At 47.5% G+C, this 22,806-nt stretch overlaps 1 protein-coding gene across 7 annotated transcripts in view; it reads left to right on the forward strand.

Moving 5' to 3' along the window:
- The window catches only part of LOC135917712 (uncharacterized), a 147,292-nt gene that overhangs the window by 64,046 nt on the left and 60,440 nt on the right, over positions 1 to 22,806 (forward strand). For all 7 annotated transcript variants that reach the window (XM_065451273.2, XM_065451278.2, XM_070536096.1 and 4 more), the window contains 2 exons: positions 2,496 to 2,930; positions 6,129 to 6,351. In XM_065451273.2, coding sequence (XP_065307345.1) covers positions 2,496 to 2,930; positions 6,129 to 6,351 — 658 coding nt within the window. The remainder of the gene's footprint in view (positions 1 to 2,495; positions 2,931 to 6,128; positions 6,352 to 22,806) is intronic.

Here is a 22,806-nt window from a genome sequence, read left to right on the forward strand (position 1 = left end):
CTGTGTAGGAGTTGCGTGTGTCCGTCGGAACGCTTTGATATAGATTCTCGATTACTGCGGTGTTATGACCTAGTTTGGCTAGGATTTCTCTACCCGGTTTGGTTCCAGAGAGTCTTGTCCATTGAGCCCGTCCTTGAGCTTCGGCGATTTTTTCAAGTGTGTTGTGTACCCCCAGTTGCAGCAGGAGCTCTGTCTCGGTGTTCTTGGCCAGCGCTAGTTTGACTAGCTTCCTCAGTTGTACATTGAGTTTGTCCTTCTCCGCTACCTTCCATCTGTGCATGGCCGCCTCGTAGGTGAAGTGGCATAGCGCAAAGGCGTGTGTTAGCTTGAGGAGATTTTCTTCCTTAAGGCCGTGTTGTCTGTTGGCTACGGGTCGTATGAGATTCAAGGCATTGTTCGAATTTGTCACGATCTTCTCCATTGTAGCGGCGTTAGAGCCGTTGCTCTCAATGAATATCCCAAGGACTCTGATTTTGCTGACGTGTGGAATGGTTCCTCCGTCTTTTGTTCTTAGAGTAATGACGTGTGTGTCTCTGATTTGTTCTTTGGTTTGGGACCGCTCCTCGATGGTTTGTAGAAGAGGAGCTCCGACTTCGCAGGCGAACATCAAAGGCCGGTAGCAGCGAGGTATTCCTCGATCACGTCAATCGCTTCCTGCAGAGCGCTTTCAATTGATCCCAGGCTACCTCCGGGGACCCAGAGCGTTACGTCATCGGCGTATATTGTGTATCTGACGTTCTCGATTTGATTCAGTTTCTTGCCTAGGCCGGCTAGCCCAAGGTTAAAAAGCGTCGGAGAGATGACAGAACCTTGCGGGGTGCCCCTGCCTCCAAGTTTGTATTTCTGGGACTTGATTTCCCCTAGACGGAGGGTGGCCGTTCTGTCGCTCAGGAACGATTTTGTATAAGCGTAGAGTCTCGTGCCGAGGTCGAGGTTGGAGATCGTGTCGAGTATGTAGTCATGTGATAAATTATCGAATGCCTTTTCGAGGTCTAGCCCTACGATTACTCTCGCGTCTCTCGTGTCTGCGTCAATGATCTGATGCTTGAGGAGCTTCATGGCGTCTTGGGTGGATAGCCCGGGTCTAAAGTCGATCATTGCTGTGGGGTAGACATCTTTATCTTCGAGATGTTTCGAGAGCCTGTTTAGGACCACGTGCTCGGCTACTTTGCCGACGCAAGACGTCAGCGAGATAGGTCTGAGGTTATTGATGTTGGGTGCCATGCCAGGCTTTGGGATGAGCACGATAAGGGCCGTTTTCCAGTCTTCTGGTAGTGCTCCATTCCTCCAGATTTTGTTGATTTCCTCTGTGAGGGTTTCGATTGAGGTTTCGTCGAGGTTTCTAAGTGCCTTGTTAGTTACGCCATCCGCGCGACTGAACAAGTACGCAGAAAGAAGCTGACAAACAAAGACAGCGCTGTCTCTCTGTGTGTGTTTCTATCTGTGTCTTCACTGAGTCACGCTTACACATTCTATCTTTGTTAATGTAGTAAGTAAGCGAATGTTCACAAGTTTATACGGCTGACGAAACTAGTATCATTACTTCGTACAGCTATCTACTGACTTGCTAGCGCAATCGATGGTCGCCTATGTGACGGAACTGTGAATATTTTAGCCCTTGCTCTTAAGAGGTCCGTGTGCGCGCAGGCTATCCAGTACACCACCCCGTACTTCACTGCTTCTTATATCCTCAGTGTCACTCAGGTTGCATCCCTACAAGTTGTTGAGCGTGTACAAAACCGCAGATCTCGATATAAATGGCAAACTCTTGTCCTTGTTCAAACAAAACTCGCATACCTGCTTGCCAAATCCGACATGCTATCCAATGGTTCTAACCTTTTTTGTCGCACTACATGTCCCCAACAGTACCCATCATACACATTGTTCACCTAGGTACCTTAATATTCTCAATGCAAAAAAAGTATTGCGGAACAAATCCGAAGGGGCATCCTGATTACACACCTTTACGTGTTTGAAAATGTTTAGTATAGTTCATCGACTTGCTCTACCTGATCAGTGTTGTAGCCATTTCCTTATATATTTGTTGAAATAGTTGTATTATTGGCCTACTGATTCTAGTATGTATCAGTAGAAGTGTCTTGTTACACCCATGCTTTATATTGTATTGACATCGCTTGTGTTTTGACTTATGAAAGTAAGTCGGTTTGAGGGACTTTTAAACCGTTGTAATAAAAATTCATTGATGTTGGCGTTCTCTATTTTTCTCTGTACAATGCATTCGTCCTAGTGGTGAGGAGCATTTTTTTTTCGGCGTCCGCTCATTGTGATGATAAAAGTGTACCGCGAAGAGAAAAAAAAATCGTATTTCAATATGTGCTTCTAAGTAGGCCTTAGATTACGTCAACACATGTTTTGTCAACGTTAGTAGTGTGATAACAAAACGTTGTAACGCGCATTGTCCACTGCAATGCTATCGCACGATTTCGTATGCGCAATCATTCCCGCACTGACATCGAATTACACAACTATTTCAGGCTCCACACAAACTTCTGGGATGACGCCCCCTGTAGTGGTGCCTTTGCGCAGCACATTCGTGCCTCAAACAGCTGTTGCGGCAGCACCGACACCAGCGGTGGCTACAACACCGAAGCCAGTGCTTGCGACAACACCGAAGCCAGCAGCTGTGGCACCACGGACACGAGTGGTCGCGACAACACCGAAGACTACAGCTGCGGCGCCACCGACACCAGTAGTTGCGACAACACCGAGGCCAGTGCTTGCGACAACAAGGAAGCCAGTGCTTGCAACAACACCGAAGCCAGCAGCTGTGGCGCCACCGACACCAGCAGATGTGATACCACCCACCCCAGCTAGGAAACCACCGACACCAATGAGGGCACCATCGACAACTACTGTAGTCCCTAAACCACCCACTGCCGGCCAAACAACGAGACCAGGCCCGACAACTCGTAAGTTTATTTGCGCCAATTATCCCAGGCAGACGTCCTCCTTTAGCATTGCAACGCATTTCGAAGAGCACTATATACACTGGGGAACGTTCAAAAAATTGAATTTTTCGCAGAGGTGCTAAAACATTAAGGCCGAACGGATGGCCGATCTGTGGATGGAATAGCAGTGTTCCGTGCTCGAATATAAATAGGAGAACTTTTCATTTGTGCGAACTTGGTAAAGTAGTGGCTGCAGCTCGCAGCGCATAGTTTGAATTCGGCTTCGGTAATGTCCATGTACTCGGATGAAATATTGCGTGTTCTTGTAAGGTAGTGCTTCCACAGCAGCAGGCGTCTACAAGTTTTTATCGTTGAGTGGCTGTTAGTCATTCTATCAGTAACGCCCGCAATACATACCGGCACACAGGTTAAGGTATTCGGAACCAGGATGCCATATTCAGGGTTGCGCGGTCGCTGATGTTTGCAAGCAGGCATTCTGCGGGTACCCACAATGCCTGCAATGCATGCGCAGGCATGCATTGCAGTGATGAGCAGGGACTATAATCGGCTTTTGAGGGTTCTCACACATCGTGACCTCCAGGTGCTGGAGAAACCCAACCACAGTCTCAATCGCGTATTACCACTGGCAGCGCTTGGGTTGTCTTCGTCACAATGATAATTGACCACGAACTCTTGTCTCGCCCAGAACATAAACAATTTTGCAACATTCAAGAGCATGGTGATCTCTCCTAGTGACTGGGGTCTCCTTGCAAGGCGACTACGGAAATGTGCTTCATCTCTAGTGTGAGACTGAAAGTTGGCAGCCTGGAATAAATGTGCTAGATAGGTCACAGACGGATTGGCGTTGACGATGTTCAGCACCTAGACAGATGAAACCACAATATTATAGTCTATGGCGATTCAAATTCATCGCCTCAAATACCTTGCGTACGTGGTATATGAATGTTACGCAAGTCTGTATTTGTTCAACAGGTATTCAGTTTGCATACAGCGTGTTTCAGCGAACACTTTCAACATTCTTTAAGGGTTGCCTGTGGCAGATAGCTCAATTCTATTTCATGAGCAGGTCTACTTGAAGCCACGGACACTACTTACACAAAAACTGAAATGCAAAATCCACTGATTAACAAGAATTCACTAATTAACTTTCTAACTAATTATCTTACGACCAATATTGCAATTAACAAATTCTAGCAGTGACTTCGCAAGGCGGTTCAACTTGGAGCAAATACTCAGGACGGCACCAGTTTCGAGATATAAGTTCCGAACATTGGCGTTCCAGTTACTTGTGTGCTTCGGTGCATGAGACGACATTTTGTTAACAAGTTAACTGGAGCGCCAATGCATTTGTCCGCTAAGTTCGAAACTGGTGTCAACTTGAAATTTCATTCCAAATGGATCGGCCTTGCGAACTCCACGGCTAGAATTTGTAAACCACAATAAAGGTCATAGTGTAATTAGTTAATACTTAATTAGTTAATTTTGAATAATTAGCCCATTTTTTATGTGCATTCTTTGTGCAAGTAGTGTCCGCTGCTTCGAGTACACCAGCTCATGAACTATAATTGTTATATCTGCCACAGGACACATTTAAAGATGTTTGAGTGTATTCGCTGAAACAGCTCGTATATCTGGCAGCATTCACATTTGCCCAGAAATAAGGGTTCTACAAACGTTTGCCACCGCATGCATAGCTCAGTCTTTCTGCACTCGCTATTGCACGACTCTGCATTTTCGTCTTCTAATGACGTTGACTTGAGAAAAGGGGCTTCTGAAAAAAGCATTGAAATGCAAGTGTGTCGTATAACCACATTCTTTAATATTTAATTTTTCATTGACACAACTTTGATTCCTCAACTTTTTTGTCTCCGACGTATACTGAATCACCCTAAACAATCCCGGACCGCAGCTATGCTCTCCTGCACGAGCCAGCTCGCCCTTAAGCGCCTATTACTGAATATACCTCGAGGACCCTGTAGGCAGGGTTTTAGGTGAGAGCTTTACAGGAGCTCTTACACGCGCCTCGTGTATCAAGCGTGCCAAGATCATGAGCACCCCAGCATACAGTCGTGCTCCCGCGAGCGCGCGCTACGTGTCTTCAGACTGTTTCTTTTTTCCATGAAATTGTGCGGTACATATTTCGATGTCGCTGCATAATATTATCTGCACTTTGTTCATTATAACAAGCTCTTGATCTCCTCGTAAGGTAAAGGTGCTCCCACGCAAAAGTAGACTTGTTTGGTTTTGCGTGCTCAAACCACGATTTCACCAATTTTGACCACCAAGGTGTCCTTTACCGTGCCCATCCGCCGTGGTTGCTCAGTGGCTATGGTGTTATGCTGCTGAGCACGAGGCCGCGGGCTCGTATTCCGGCCACGGCGGCCGCATTTCGATGCGGAGAAATGCGAAAACACCCGTGTGCTTAGTAGGTGCACGTTAAAGAAACCCAGGTGGTCGAAGAACCCAGGTCGTTAAAGAACCCAGGTGCACGCCGTAGTGGTCCCCCACTACGGCGTGCCTCAAAATCAGAAAGTGGTTTTTGTACGTAAAACCTCCTAATTTAATTTTTAATTTTTTACCGTGCCCTCACTGAATAGGACACGGGCGTTTTTGCATTCCGCCCCAGTCGAAATGCGTCCGCCGCTAGCGGGACATGATACCGCGACATCGTGCTTAAGCGCTGCGCCATATCCGCTAAGCCACCGCGGCGCGTTGTCAGACCGAAGTAAAGGCGTCATCGGCACACTTAGATACCGGAGTCTGGAAGGAGAAATAAAGCAATGGCGTCCCTATGCTGCAGCAATCTGCACTCGGATCGCAAACGACGGGGAGAGCCTAGTCTAGCTGGCGAGGCAGTACGCCAGTCCGCACCAAGCCTAAGCGGTGTAGCGGCCGCGGCCCTGGTTGACAGGCTCGCCGGCAGGAGGCTGCGGAAGGGGCGTTTTTTACTGACCTGCATTGTTCACGTGCAGTTGGGCGTGTGCCGACCCTCAAAGCCAAAACCGACAGGTACAGCTGTCTGTACTGCTTAGTCTTCTATAAGCCTCAGCTGCTTGGCAGCGCTACCGTCACGCATATTAAAGCGTAGAAACGAGTTTCAGCGCGTGGTGCGCGTGCGTAGAGTGTGGAGTATGGCATGTGCCAGCTAATTGTGGTACTGCGCGCATTCCCGCAATCACGTGTTTGCTTTGTTTGCAGAGGCACCGCTGCCGAAGGGATCCCTGCTGTGCACACTAGGGGCTGGTTTCAAGAAGTCAAAGTACACGTTTCCCCCCGACGGACTCTGCACCATAATCACGTTCCACTCGGTGTACAAGGGCGATGACACATTGGCACCACCCTACAAGGAAGACTTCCAGTACTTCCTAGATACGTCTAAGCAGGCCAAGTACTCTCAATTTGGAATCGGCATCGCGCAGGAGTAAGTGCATTTACATCGATGGCGATTACTATAGAAGAGTTGCAGCCTGTTAGGTTTAGATAGATCTTAAACTCGTAAGGTTCCAATTAAATAAATAGGCAAGGAGAAATAATTGTACACGGGAAACCTCGTACATATATTTTTTTAGATTGCATTGTTTAAAAAAAGCTCAAACATACGGAGTGTCTGAATCAGATATTTATTAGGCCCGCACTTTTTTTCTAAAGTAATGTTAAGAGTTCCGAAATGTAAAAAAAGAATTTTCAAGTTTGATGTTTGATGTTCATAACAGTGTGATGAAGCATTAAAAAAATGTCACTGTTTTGTAAACTGCACGTAAAATGCATGTGACGCGGACGAAATGGAACTGTTACGTAAACGTGTGAAATATAACGCAAATTTTTTAGAAGGTTGTACCTTTCCTAAACATGGAAATAATTGCGCATAGGCCACAAATTCGCATATCGACTGTGTTAGCTTTAGATGCTGTAAAAATGCCCATTTGAGAACTACGATTCTCTTCTTTTTGAGAAGTGACGCATGTGCGAACATATTGCTATTTCTTTTTTTTTGCTTACCTTTGCTTGGCAAGGTTTTCAAAAAAAAGTTCGAGGCAATAAATTAATATTCCGCTTCTTTTCAAGTAACCAGCAGGTTTCTGTTTCTTTCAAGTTCAGTAATGCCTATTGAAATCGGACGAGCGATTGTCTCATAAATACACATCTGCACTGTTCATGTACTTGCATAGGGAAATCAGAGTTGGCCGCCAGCTAAAATTTCCTCTTAAAACTCATTGCGTGAGGAAATTCGGCTGTACTAATCCAAAATCGGCTACCTTTGTATACTTGACGAACAGATGTGAACAGGTCGGTATTATGCCGGTTGGTTACAGGAATTATTTTACACGGGTAAGAGATGTACCGCGCAAGCTGGTTCATCGGTCAAGCAATGTTCGTGCAGTGACATCGCTTTCATTTCTTAAATTCATCACATCACAGCAGGTGCACCTTTAACGTGCACCTGCTGTGACAAAATACGCGTTACTTTCATAAATCTGTGTTTAACACAGCAGTTTCAAATTACAATTTGTAACAGCTGACAATAGACATCGGCGCACCAAAGCAGGTAAAGATAGTAAAAAGAGGCATTGTACCAGCTCTCCACAACAAAAACAGGGCGTCTACGCAAGGAACGCGCGTTCGAAAGCAGACTATGTACTCAACAATGAAAGCAAGATTGACAATGTCGAGTTGTACAATGCGCGTCTCAAATTTACCAGTTTGGCAAAATAGTGAAAACATAAATTTCCTGTTCAATATAACAAACCATTTCAGAGGACACATAACTATTTTTATTTATTTATTTATTTATTTATTTATTTATTTATTTATTTATTTATTTATTTATTTATTTATTTATTTATTTCACCCTCAGGGTTTGTACTCTACAGAGGGGAGGGGCATATTACAGTTGAAAATTGGAAAAGCAGTTGATACAATCCCAATAAGAAGCATGAACAATCGCCAGCCTAATACAAAAATGAACTGTAACGGTCACATCTAAGATAAAGCAGAGTAATTTGATCATCTAAAACTAAAACAACAATAAGGAAAAAAACAGAAGAACAAATTCAGTACAAATAATTAAGCATTAATAGGCATGTTATTCAAGAAATCCTTAAAGCGCGTTGTATTCGTGATAGCTGTAGCTGCTCGTGGCAGCTGATTCCGTTCGGAGGTGGCTCTAGGTAAAAATTCATGTGAATAGGTTACAGTTCTACAATGAGGAACATCAACTTTTTGGAGGTGGTCAATTCTAGATGAAATGAAAGGAGCTGATTTAAAAATGAAATGATTGCGGACATGATTGTTGTGATAGTAAATTTGATAGTAAATTTGATAGTAAATGATAGTGATAGTAAATTGAGAAAGAGCGAGCCAGGCCACTGTACGCCAAAATGCAAATTCTGGAAGGTTAAGTATTGACTTCATCATGGTAGCACTGGCTGTGCGGTCATAATTGGATAAGATGAAAGAAACGGAACGATTTTGGGCTCTTTCAAGTTCGTTTATCAGTGTAGTACTACCGGGATCCCAGATAGGTGATGCGTATTGAAGTGACGGACGAATGTAAGTTGTCTAGAGAATCTCTTTAAGTGACGGAGGTGCCTTATAGAAGTTTCTTCGAAAGTACCCAAGTGATCGGCTAGCTTAGGGGACGACGTGTCTCACATGATGGTTCCATGATAGGTTACTACAAATGTTAACACCGAGATATTTGTAAGACGAAACAGACTCAAGAGGCGTATTATCAAGATGATAGTATGGTGATGCTAATAAGGTGCGGCATACGCGCATTCATTTGCACTTCGAAATGTTGAATTCCATGTTCAACGTTTGACTCCCGGAATGTATGGTATTTAAGTCGGTCTTGGTTATTTATTTTCTAATAAATTACAGTCATCCGCAAATAAGCAAATTTTTGATGAAATTTTATCGGTTAGGTAATTCATGAAAATTAAAAAAAAAGTAAGGGTCCCAATACAGACCCCTGGGGAACCCCCGATAGCACTGGCTGGACTGGGGAAGCAACATTATTAGCCGAAACAAACTGACTACGGATAAAAAGGAAAGCTCGAATCGAGTTTAGAACATTTGGATCTAGATTTAACTGGCCGAGATTAAAAAGTAGTAAGTGATGGCTAACCTTGTCAAATGCTTTGGAGTAATCTAAAAAAATAGTCTATTGTGAATCCAGACTTAAGTAAGTGACGCAGGCCGTTAGTAAAGACTACAAGCTGTGTTTCGCAAGAAAAATTTTTGCGGAAGCCATGTTGTAAGGGTGTAAAAAGCTGGTGCGACTCAAGAAAATTGACAAGGTGAGTGACGATAATGTGTTCAAAAACTTTACAGGGAACAGATGTGAGTGAAATTGGACGGGAATTTGATGGAGTGTGTGTTACCCCAGACTTGTGAACTGGCACAACCTTACCTATCAGCCAGTCTTCCGAAAGGCGAGATAGCTGCAGGGACTGTAAAAAAAATGCATGCCGAAATGATAGAGGTGTATTCAAAAGTATTTGTCAAGAATTTCGTACTAATGCTGTCGACGCCACATGATGAGTTTTTCAGTTTCTTAATGCCTGTACGAATACCCTCAGAAGTAATAAAGATGGCGTCCTTGGGCAAGTAATGACGTAATGGCAAGGTATGTTGTGCATTGGTAACTACTGGGCGAGAAAAAACCTTAACAAATGTATCATTTAGGACAGACGCGCATTTTTCGTCAGGCACTAGATGTTCTTCCGTTGTTAGCAAAGCCATTGCACTGCGCTCATTGCCCCGTATGACACTCTAAAATTGTCGAGTTATTTTTTAGCATATCTGGAAGGGTGCGATTCAAAAACAAAAATTTAGATCGTTTCATTTCAGATAAGTAAGCTGTGGTGGCAGATTTATATGCTGACCAATCTTTATCCGACCAAGATTTCATAGCAGCGCGATAGAGCCTTTTCTTACGGTTAGAAAGACGGTTTATGTATCTGTTGCACCACGGGGCACTCGTATTCGAAAAAAACATTTTGATAGGAATGTATTTAAAGGTTAGTTCTGAAATTTTCGTTTTAAATAAGTCCCAGTTGCTTTGCACAGATCGTTCAAGGTAATCGGACAAAAACTCATCTAAACAGGAGCATAATTTCTTGTTAATTGCATCGAAATCCGCTTTTTTGTAGTCGTGTATTGTTTTGAGATGCTGTCGCGCTCGTGAGAAAGGCAGTGAAACCTTTGCCTGTATAATTTCATGATCGCCGATACCAGGCGTGTTAGACACTCAAGATACAATTTCCGGCATTGATGTCAAAACAAGGTCAAAAAGTGAAGATGTAGTATTTGTAACACGTGTAGGGAATTGAACCAGCTGTGTCAAACCGAAATCAAAGCAGATGTGAAAGAAATGGTCTGCTTCAGCTGAATTAGGCGATGAATATGAGTACGCATTTGATAACATGATGTTATGAAAATTGAAATCACCTAGCAGAACGAGTGGCGCTCCCGGTAACAAAATGTTTACGTGCATCAGGCAATCATGAAGGTCGTCGAGAAAATTGGAACACCCAAAAGGAGTGCGGTAGCATACACCAATGACAATTTTTTTTAAAGCCAGGTTGAGGTAACAACATGTTGCCTCCAAACTAGCCTTTATATAAACAGCGTAACTTTCAACTTCCATGTTTACAGCAAGAAGAACGCCACCACCACATCGATTAGACCTATCACAACGAAATATTTTGTATTTTCTTTCACAGCAAAACATCTTTTGGGTTGGTATTTTATCAGGAAGCCAAGTTTCGGTTAACGCGACAATATCAGCGTTAGAATCGTTGGTTAATGCATACATTTGATCTTTTTTCTACAAAAAGCTGCGAACGTTAGTAGAGAGCACAATCAAGTGGCTATTGTTAGCGGAAGCGCCGCCACCCCTGGCGTTCTCCTAGCTTCCCGAGAAAGCCAGTGCGCAACCAGAACGAACGTGCCACAGTGAGGAGTTGGCGGAATTGGTTGCGTGCCTGGATGGTCCTATTTCATATACTCCGTCAGTACTGTAATCGTAGCCGTAGCATGTGTCATTAGCAATTAATTTGTTATAGCACAGTTTGAAAGGGCAGTTCAGTTCTTTGGCATAATTAGTTAGTTTCTCTCTAAAACGACGAGTGTTGGCTGAAAAATCTCCCCGCATGACCACTCTGCTTCCTTTGAGCATGTCACGCTTCGAAAAAACCGTTTATTTTGTTTTGTAGGTGGAAAACTTTACTATAATAGGTCGAACTTTGAGATAGAAAATCGCCCGATCCTATGCACGCGCGCAATGTTATCGGCAGATAAAGTTATTTCGAGAGATTGGCGAAGTAAACTTAAAACATTTTCTTCTGTCTGCTGCGCCGTTTCAGAAGCGTTATCAACAATTCCAAAAAAAATACTAAATTGTCCCTCCGAGAACGATCTTATGCTCCATCAAGACGCACGCGTAACCTAAGCGCCTCGCTTTCCAGCTTCGCACTGTACATCATCCAAAATACATATCCGCTTTTTGACAGATTCTAGGCGCGTATCTATGGTGGAAATATCTTTAGTAAGTGATTGTGGCAGACTCTTGAGCTCTAAGATGTCGCTTGACATCGTCATCTGTGCAGCTGCAAAGCGAACTGAACGTTCATGCATGTCCATTAATTTGTGCATCTCCGTAAGCTGTTCATTCATGGGACCCGGATTCCGTTCGACATCGCCGCATATCAACAGCAGTAATTTACACAAAGGCATTAACAAGGCTTCTAGGCATGGAAGCACCCCGATACAGTGATGGAATTGGGCGGCAAACAGTGAAAATTGTGAAAACACTCGCCGTGGGCACGGCACAAGGAGCAGACATACATTGTTACTTCTATAACAGTGAACGGGGCGATCGTTTCTCACCTGCACAAGAAACCGAAACGGCTGTTTCAGACGCATGTTCACGATGTCCGCGCCACCCCCACTGGCGAAGATCCGTGATGTTTCTTCTTTTATAGCATTGTCGCAAGGCAACATTGCCGATGGTGGCGCTGAAAATCTGCCTACGTCAGTAGCACCATCGCGCATGACCATGTACGGAGTTGATCTTAATTGTCAAGGAAACGTTGAGCCAGTGTATCTGCTGCTCCACCACTCCCACCATCGAATCATTGACGCTTGGTTCAGTTGACGTCGAAGCGCCTTTGACGAAAAGAACGGCCTGCACAAGAAACAGAAAGGGATGTTTCAGACGCACGTTCACGACGCCCGCGTCGTGCCCACTCTAGCACTGGCCTCGGCGTCCACAGTGAAAGTACATTGAATATGCCCCGCAGAGCGTCTCTGCCCCAATCCAGTTCAATCTCCTAATGAGATAAAAGCAGCGCGGGTTTTCACTCTCCCTCTGTAAACGTTGGCTCCCCCTACGCGGCGCTGTACTAGAAGGCGCCCTACAAAGACTCTCTCCGCGCGTCTCTCTTCAACGCAAACTAAGCGGCGAGAGCCCAAAGCGCGAAGCTATCGGCGTATGGCATTCTTTGTCGGCATTGCAGATCGCTTCAAGGTACGGTCCACGCGGCGGTGACGCCGACCGAGTATGTTTGGTCACGGTTCACAGTGGCTCGATGCGCATGGATAAGGCACTAACGGGTGATAATATAATGATGAAACGTCATTAGCGCACCTGTTTGCCGACGTACCGTGACCCCTTACTAACGTACGGCGATGCACTCAAAATGTGCCGTTCGCATACATTCAGGCCAAACAAATACCGCGCCGTGAAATGTACGACCTAGTCGACAAGAAATCCCGCCACCGTCTAGTAGACGTTGAAGTAACATGCCTGTTTGGTTTACTAGAATTGATTTGAATGGAGATTGAAGTGAGGCACACCAACGGAAGTACGAGTTTGTACGTTTATTTTCCCATATGATAAACACACCCACAAACATTTCACTTGTACATATTGCGAACAACTATCAAACACGGCATTGCTCAACATCTCCTTCACTGGCACCTGCATAAAACCCTTCACTTCATTGGTTAGACACACTGTTTTATTCCATAACACTTTTGTCGTCATTCATAGATTCACATTATTCTCCGCTGTGCTTAATTAGCACAAACGCAGTCCTGCGATCAGTGAAGTAGTTAGGTATATAACCTATTAGGTCCACGACGAATTCAGCCCCCCTTCCAACGAAGCCTTAAAAAAGCCGAAAGCCAAAATACTTAGGCATACATATATCTACGAATTTAAGCTGGTCGAACTATGTTACAAAAATATGCCAAACTGCGGAAAAGAAGCTTTGGTTCTTGCGATGGAAATTGCAGTTAGCCTCACAGTCAGTAAAACAAACAGCTTATTTAACGTACGTTCGACCCTCGTTAGAACATGCCAGTATAATCAGGGACCCCTATCAGTCATGGTAAATGGACAGACTGCAAATAGTTCAACGTCGAACAACAAGGTTAATTCTATCGCGCTATTCTCGCACAGATTCAGTCTCCGAAATGCTCGGTTTACTGAACTTGCCTACACTCGCTGAACGCAGGCGCATAGCTATGTTAAAGCTATTTTTTCTTCTCACAAAAACATGCATTCAATATCAACAGCGAACAGTATTTGATAGCAAAACAAGGTAGAACACTACGGAAAAGCAGATATTTTACTTTTCAAATACCTCAGATGCACATTACCGCTTACGCATTTTCCTTCTTCCCAAGAACCATTAAAGAATGGAATGAATTACCGGTGTTAACGCGAGAAAGAATCAGTGCGGCAGAATTTGAGAAAAACTTAAAGCAACATTGAAAGATGTACGCATGCATACTTGCTCACCCTTTCTTCTTTTTAAGGGGGGGGGGGGATGGTGTATAACCTTTTTTATTAACACTACATCTATAGTCATATTGATCGGAGTAGCTGCAGAATATTTCGCTTATGTATCTTCTTTGTTCTCTTATGTTCCCCTATTAAAACACTATTCATGTACTGCCTTAGTGATGTACTGTACTAGTTCCCGAAATACTTCTATTCACTTGTTTTATTTTTGTGCTATATGTATTCTTGTAATACCATGTATTGTACTAATTGTTGAAGTGCTGCTTTGACCCACTCTGTAACGGCCGACAGGCCAACAGTATGAGTAAATAAAAAAAGAAAAGTAAGAGAAAACAGTCCTACGCAGTTACCTACTGGGTGGTGGCTCGTTAAGGTTTGATTCTAGTTTCAGGCCAAATGAGTCTTCCATTCTTGCCTGAAAGGTACTTTCTTTGCGATTGAAATCACCCACAAGAAACGCAGGCAGACTTTCATTCGTGGAAACACACTTGAATACGACGGTGATGCCGTCTTGAATGGCCACATAGGGTTCTTTACGGCTCTTTACATACGCCTGAATGCATGTCGCCTAGCGGAGCGATCGACGCCTAGCGCCATCTGTGGGAGAAATTACGCTCGCGTGATTAGTTTATTTTGCCCATCTTTTCCGATATATTTTGTCAAGACAAATCGTTGCGTACAGGTACTCTTTATATACGTATAACCCTTCTCGAGTAACAAACCCCTGAAGATAGCTAGGAAACCGGAATTTCCGTCGTTTGGGGAGTCAAGGTGGGCCTAGAATTCGCCTTTCGATGCGATGTGTGTGCGTTTAAATCAGTAATGCTATATATACAATGGTTATCTATTATTTCATCGTGGAGTTACGCATATACCACCACCATAGGGTTTTCTATAGCGGAACGAATACATATCTATATATATATATATATATATATATATATATATATATATATATATATATATATATATTCTGAAGGTGTTTATTTGGGAGAGCTCGGAGTAGCGCAACGTCGACGGGCAGGGCACTCACAGCTTCCAAGTACGAGAGCCGTTGCTGAGCATGAGCGCTGGACCCACTAGAGTTTAAAGCCAGTAGCACTGAACCCACTAGCGTCTCTCTTCGCTACAATCACTCCCCGGGAGCGAGAAGGGAGCCGTGTCCGGCGACCTAACAGCTCGTCACGATGAGCGGGTCGTAGTAACGCTTTAAACGGTCGACATGGACAATGTCTCGTCCACGGCGGCGCATGTCTGCAGATGGCTCAACTGGTTCGATGACATAGTTCACAGGGGAAGCGTGTTCGAGAACACGATAAGGGCCTTCATACTTAGGGACCAGTTTCGATTATAGGACAGGGGCAGTTAAAGGGACTGAGAGCCACACGAGTGCTCCCGGATCCAAGGTGACCGGGGCAGTGACGTCACTGCGAGTGCTCCTCTGGCGCTCTTGATCATCGGAAGTAAACGCCCGTGCGAGGTCGCGACACTCTTCTGCATGTCTGACCGTGGCAGAAATAGGGACGCACTCGGTTGCATCCGGCCGGTACGGAAGAATGGTGTCGAACGTGTACGAAGGGTGTCGACCATACAGCAAGAAATAGGGTGAAAATCCAGTGGCGCTCTGCGTAGCGGTATTATACACGTATGTGACGAATGGCAGAATGGCGTCCCAGTTCATGTGGTCGGAGGCAACGTACATTGAAAGCATTCGCCGAGCGTACGGTTGAAGCGTTCTGTGAAGCCATTCGTTTGAGGGTGGTACGCCGTAGTCGTACGATGAACAACGTTGTACTCTTTGAGAATCGCATCATTTACTTCCGACAGGAAGACGCGTGTGCGATCGCTGAGCAATTCTTGAGGTGGACTATGCCGCAGGATGAATCGGCGAAGCAGGAATGATGCAACATCACACGCTGTAGCTGCTTGGAGAGCGGCTGTTTCAGCGTATCGTGCAAGGTGATCTACTGCCAGAATGGCCCAGCGGTTACCAGCCGACGTCAGGTGAAATGGCGCACACAACTCGATGCCAACGCGCCCGAACGGCCGGGTAGGGCAGGGTAGAGGCTGCAGACCAGCTGGCGAGCGGTGGGGTGAAGATTTTTATCGCTGGCAGTCGGGGCATGAGCGAACAACTTTTGAATGTAGTTCTACATTTCTCGCAAGTTGTAGCGTCGTCGGAGGCGCTGGTAGGTTTTGAAAAGTCCCAGTGAGCACACAGTGGATCAGAGTGGAACGATGCGCAGATTTCAGAACGCAGGCTTCGAGGTACGACTAATAACCACTGGCGGCCGTCAGAGGTGTAATTGCGTCGGTGAAGCAGGTCGTCGCGAATGGCGAAATGGCGAGCTTGACGGCGCAATGCACGAGTGGTTGGCTGCGATGACGGATAAGCAAGGCAGCCTATGATGCAGGCAATCCAGGGGTCCTTGCGCTGCTCAGAAGCGATGATACCAATGTCTACGGAAGAAAAGTTAAGCTGGGATATTGCGCAGCAGGCATTCTCATCTGGCAAGGGGGAACGTGACAGGGCGTCAGCATCAGCATGCTGGCGTCCGTTGCGGTACAGTACGCGGATAGCACAATCCTGTAAGTGAAGCGCTCAGCGGGCGAGACGGGCGGAGGGATCCTTCAATGACGACAGCCAGCATAGTGCATGGTAGTCCATGACGACATCAAATTGGAGACCATACAAATAGGGTCGGAACTTGGTAAGCGCCCAGATGAACGCCAGACATTCTTTTTCCGTGACGGTGTAATTGGTCTCGGCTTTAGTAAGCATACGGCTTGCATATGCCACAACATAATCAGGAAACGCTTCTTTGCGCTGCGCTAAGACAGCGCCGAGGCCAACACCGCTGGCATCTTCGTGTAGCTCAATACGTGCCGTTGGGTCATAGTTGCGCAAAATGGGAGGAGACGTCAGCATACGACGAAGCTTAGGGAATACCTCGTCGCACTCGAACTACCACGAATGGAGAGGTCCGTTGCTGCCAAGGAGATTCGTCAGGGGTGATATGACGGCGGCAAAATTGCGATTGAAGCGCCTGAAGTAGGAACACAAACCTACAAAGCTGCGCACTTCTTTGACGGACGTCGGTTTAGGAAATTCAGCTATGGCACGAAGTTTGGCTGGATCGGGGAGGATTCCATCCTTCGAGACGACATAACCTGGTATCGTGAGCTGCCGCGCTTCAAATCGGCACTTCTTTAGGTTCAGTTGAAGGCCAGTGTTCGCTAAGCACGTCAAAACACGCAGTAGGCGTTGAAGATGCGTGGTGAAGTCAGAGGCAAAAACAACAACGTCGTCAAGATGACATAAGCACGTGTGCCACTTGAAACCGCGGAGAACTGTGTTCATCATGCGTTCAAAGGTTGCTGGCGCATTACAAAGTCCAAACGGCATGACGTTAAATTCGTATAAGCCGTCGGGTGTGACAAAGGCTGCCTCCGGGCTATCGACGTCAGCCATAGGTACTTGCCAATAGCCGGAGCATAAATCTATAGATGAAAAGAATTCTGCTCCTTGTACGCTATCGATGGCGTCATCGATTCGCGGCGGCGGGTATACATATTTGCGAGTGATCTTGTTCAGGCGCCGGTAGTCTGCACAAAACCGTACCGAGCCTTCTTTTTTCGTAACAAGGACGACAGAGGATGCCCATGGACTGTTGGAGGGTCGGATCACTTCGCGGTGAAGCATATCGTCCACTTGCTCATTAATCACACGACGTTTTGTGGCAGAGACGCGATATGGTCGTTGCCACAATGGCGGTTGGGAGCCAGTGTCAATATGGTGAGTGACAGAAGACACCCGGCCCAAGGAAGGTTGCCCGACATCAAAAGAACGAAATTCTTCTAAGATGCGCAGAAGCCGCGAACGCTGAGGTGGGGTGAGGTCATCGGCCATAGATGAATCGAACACACCTGTGGGCAAAGGGTTGGACGTAGAGAGAGAAACCGAGCGTGTTGTAACTGGCGCACGACGAGTCTTCGGGAACATCCGTAATTTGTACGGCGTCGATCACTTCCACGTGGCCAAGACATTCGCCTTGAAGCAGCATCACAGGGTATGAGAAGGGGTTACAGACAAAAATAGCTGTGGAGCCCTGTTTCACGTTCACAGTCGCAAGAGGCAGCAGCAGACGTTTTCGAGTATAAAAGCGGGCCGACGGAGAAAGTAGTGTGATGGCGTCAGAGAGGCTGCTGCAATGCATTGATACAATCACTGACGAGTTGGGAGGAACGTTGGTGTCGTGCCTGACCAGTAGTTTGTTTGCAAAAGAAGCCATTATCGGCAATCGTCATATCTGAGATCGGCGACAGTTCTAGTTCGGCCCGTGCGCAATGAATCACGGCATCGTGGCGGGCGAGAAAGTCCCACCCCAGGATAACTTCGTGGGAGCACGAGGAAATCACAATAATTTCGATGGCGTATACAACGTCCTCGATGAAAACACGAGCGGTGCACGCCGCAATAGGGGGAATTCGCTGTGCGCCTGCTGTGCGGACGGCGAATCCAGCAATGGGCGTTGTATTTGAAGGAAGCGACAAAGCTTTGCGTCCGTAACTGATACAGCGGCTCCGGCATCCACGAGGGCATATGTGCGCACACCGTCAACTCACACGTCTATCACATTGGTCGGGCTACGTTGAGGACTTCCGCGTTTCGACGGCGTCGCAGCCCTTGCCTCATGGACTGCGACGATTAGTTTTCCTCATCCCATGCTTTGGGATAAGGCCGCATCGGTGATGGGGAGCGTCGGTGTGGAGAAGTTGAGCAGCGGATGTTGGCGGACCGGCGGAATGGTGGTGACACAGCCCGAGGTTCGTCGTCGTAATAAGGGCGCGGAGAACCCGCCTTAGAACTTGGCACATATGGTGTAGCGCTAGGCCGCTGCACGCGACTACAGTGGCGTGCGTTGTGGCTTGTATAGCCGCACGCAAAACATATCGGTCGATTGTCCGCTGTACGCCACCGAGTCGTTGCGGGAGGTCCCATCCATGTCGAAGGACGCGTTGGACGTGGTGGCAGGTGAAGTGATTGCATAGCAGGCTGTTGTCGGGGCATAGCGAGGACTTCGGCATACGTGAGTGGTCCCCGTTGAGGGAGTTGTAGAGGCTCGGTGACGACTTCCGCGTAGCTGAGTGGCACAGCCGTCGGGATCTGTTGGGGCTTGGCCATGACTTCGGCGTAGATGCGAGGCGAAGCCGCAGCAACACGCTGGTGGTGCTCAGGCACCTCGTGCAGTTCTTGCGCTATGACGTGGCGAAGCGGAGGCGCGAAACTTGGCGTAGGGACGTGTAGCGACTGCAGCTGTGCAAAATCCATCAACGAGAGTTGCCGGACAACTTCCTCGCGGACGAACGCATTCATTTCTGCGAGCAACACTGCCTAGTTGGACATGGCAGCCAAACGAGCCAGGTATTCGTCACGCGGTAGAGATCGACGGGTCAGTGACCGTTGCCTGCGGAGTTCTTCATAGCTCTGGCACAGTGTGACAATTTCAGCCACAGAGCGTGGACTTTCGGTGAGCAACATGTTAAAGGCGTCGTCTTCTATGCCCTTCGGGATGTTTCGGATTCGATCAGACTCCTCCATGGTCGAATCGACTTTCCTGCATAGGTCCAGGACATCTTCAATATAACTGGTGAATGTTTTTCCTGTCTGTTGAGCTCGTTCTCGCAAACGTTGCTAGGCAGGCAGCTTGCGAACAGCAGGGCGACCAAATACATCGGCGGGGGAAGTCCTAAATCCCGACTATGTCTGGAACTCTGCTTGATGGTTGTTATAGCACAGGCTGGCCACTGCAACGAGTTAGAAGAGAACATGGCTCAGTATGGCCGCTTCGTCCCACTTGTTAAGGTCGCCTACCCTGTCGAACGCCGTGAGGCATTCGTCCACGTCAGTGTCGTCCCCTCCAGTGTAGAGAAGATAGCGGACATCACTAGGCAGACGGAGTAGTACGCGACGCAGCTGGCCAGACAGGGGTGGCAACAGTTTAGCAACTCGCTGAACGGGACCCTAAGTACGGCCAAAACGTGGCGCATCCTCAAGGCCCTAATGGACCCTAGCAAGAACAATTCCGAAAGCGGCAAATCGATCCAAAGACTGGTCCACCAGTACGAAGGTCCCGAAGAGCAGCTCCTGAAAGAAGTCCGAGAAAAATGCTACGGGAAAGACCAAATCGAAGGTTACAAAGGAGATTATCTCGGTGAGGAAAACCCGAAAATGGACCGACCCATCACAAGAGAGGAGGTCACCGAGGCCGTGAGAGCGGCCACCAAGAATACAGCGGCGGGAGCGGACAAGATTCGAAACTCGCTCATAAGAAACCTAAGCGACGAGGCAGTCGATCAGCTGACGTCGTACCTCAACACGCTCTGGCAAGAGGGGAAGGTACCGGCGGAATGGAAACACGCCAACGTGGTCATGATACCCAAGCCGGGCAAGAAACTACAGATCGAGAATCTCAGGCCGATCTCGCATACGTCGTGCCTGGGAAAACTGTATGAGAGAATAGTCACCAGAAGGATCCAGCAGCACCTGGAGAACGGGAGGTGGTACCCTGACAGCATGTATGGCTTCAGGGCCAACCTATCGACGCAGGACGTCCTCCTGCAACTCAAAGAGTAGGTACTCGACACAATGCCTAAGGCGGGTGAAAACGTTGTGATGGCGCTCGACATCAAAGGCGCCTTCGACAACGTCAGCCATGCGGCCATAATGGCGGGCCTCAACAACACCAACTGCGGAAGGAAAGTACACGACTACGTCAAGGACTTCCTAACCGACAGAACGGCAACGGTAGGACTGGGGGAGTTGAGGAGCGACACCTTCTCCACACCGTGTAAAGGCACACCCCAAGGCTCCGTGATATCGCCCGTGTTATTTAATGTGGCGATGATCGGCCTGGCAAAACGACTCGGCGAGATTCAGGGCATCCAACACGCGATGTACGCGGACGACGTCACGGTTTGGGTCACGCAAGGTTCACTGGGAGAAAAACAAGAGAAGCTACAAGAGGCTGCGCGCTGTGTCGAAAAGTACACCAGAGAGAGGGGACTGGTATGCTCCACAGAAAAATCCGAATTACTGAGAGTAGGTAGACACCCCACCCAAGCAACGCTGGAAGTAACGCTTGATGGTCAAAACATCCCGGAAAAGAATATGATCAAAATCCTGGGCATGTGGCTACAGGGCAGCAGAAAATGCAGCCACACCATCAGCCTGCTGAGCAAAGTGACGGAGCAGGTGGGCCGGATGAACAGCAGGGTCTCCCAAAAAAGATACGGCATGAAAGAGGAAGACACACTCAAACTCGTCGGCAGCCTGGTCGTCAGCCGAGTCATCTACTCGCTACCGTACCACGCGATGACTAAAGGAGAGAGGGAACAGGCGGAAACGATAATCAGGAAAGCATACAAGACGGCTCTCCATCTGCCGAAAAACACTTCAAACGAAAAACTACTCCAACTGGGCATCAGCAACACTTTCAGCGAACTGGCGGAAGCCCTGCTTGAAACGCAAAACGCCAGACTCAAAAGCACCCCTGCAGGGAGAGCGCTCCTGACTAGGCTGGGATGGGACACGAGTGGACACGTAGATACATACGCAGACGTGCCCGACTGCTTAAGAAAAACAATAAGCGTTAGGCCAGTACCTAAGAACATGGACCCCATCCTCCACGAGAGCAGAATGCAGGCGCGAGCCGAATACGTGGAAAAGACACTCGCGCTACTAGAGAACACGGTGTACACGGATGCTGCCACGTACCCGCGAAAAGGGAAGCGCATGGCCACGGCGTTGGTGGTGGACGGCGACGGGAATCTGATCACATGTGCGACGGCAAAGGCAGCTGACACAGCGGAGGCCGAAGAAATTGCCGTGGCGCTGGCGGCAGTAGAAGGATATAGGACAGGCAGGCCTCTAAACATCCTAAGAGACTCGAAGGAAGCGTGCAGAAATTACACGCGGGGCAGGATGACAAAGCCGCCCTCAGAATTCTTGGCGGAGCCAACTTCGCCGAGAGGAACGTTACGCACAAGCTAATTTGGATTCCGGCCCACGCAGGCATAGAGGGTAACCAAAGGGCAGACAGCCTAGCTCGAGAGACCACGTTGCGAGCAGAGCAGTCGCGCGCCCCGGAGTATCACCCACACGCTTGTGAGGGAGGATACACAGAAATCTTAAACTTATACAGAGGGACGAGAACGAAATATCCCCCACCGCACAAAGCTCCAACGCAGGAGGAAGCAACGAGTAGGCGCAGATTGCAGACAAACTCCTTCCCAAATTTATACATCCTAAACAAAATGTACCCAACACAACATAGAGACATCTGCCCATGGTGCGGGGCCACACCCACACTATACCATGTCACATGGGAATGTAAACACAATAAATCATTCGACCAACACAATAACCCGAGTGCGGAGCAATGGGATAGTCGGCGTACCAGCTGCGAGCTCACGGCCCAAAGGGCCTTAGTGCAGCACGCTAGTGAGGTAGCAAGGCTCAGTGGAGCCCTGGAATAGGGGCCCACCCTTGCTGGAAGAGGCTCCAAGTCGCCGGCGCCCAAGACGACCGAGACCTCGAGACGCTAAATCCTTGAAGGAACCAAAATAAAGTTTCTCTCTCTCTCTCTCTCTCTCTCTCCAGTGTAGATAGGAGGGTCGCGATGATCAGGCACCCCGGGACACGCAGTGGGTGCAGGAGGGGGCGTTTACTGGCACGCGTCTTGGGGCATGGTAGATGGTAGGGTACGGGACTGGAGTTCCAGGATATTGTCCGAGACTACCCATTCCCTCCACCAATTCTAAAGGTGTTTCTTTGGCAGAGCTCGGAGCAGCGCAACGTCAACGGGCAGGGCAGTCACAGGTTCCAAGCACGAGAGCCGTTGCTGAGCAGGAGCGCTCGACCCACTAGCGTCTCTCCGCTACAATATATATATATATATATATATATATATATATATATATATATATATGTGTGTGTGTGTGTGTGTGTGTGTGTGTGTGTGTGTGTGTGTGTGTGTGTTATAGCACCCCCGTAGCGGGATG

Source organism: Dermacentor albipictus, chromosome 3, assembly GCF_038994185.2.
Source record: "Dermacentor albipictus isolate Rhodes 1998 colony chromosome 3, USDA_Dalb.pri_finalv2, whole genome shotgun sequence".
NCBI lineage: Eukaryota > Metazoa > Arthropoda > Arachnida > Ixodida > Ixodidae > Dermacentor > Dermacentor albipictus.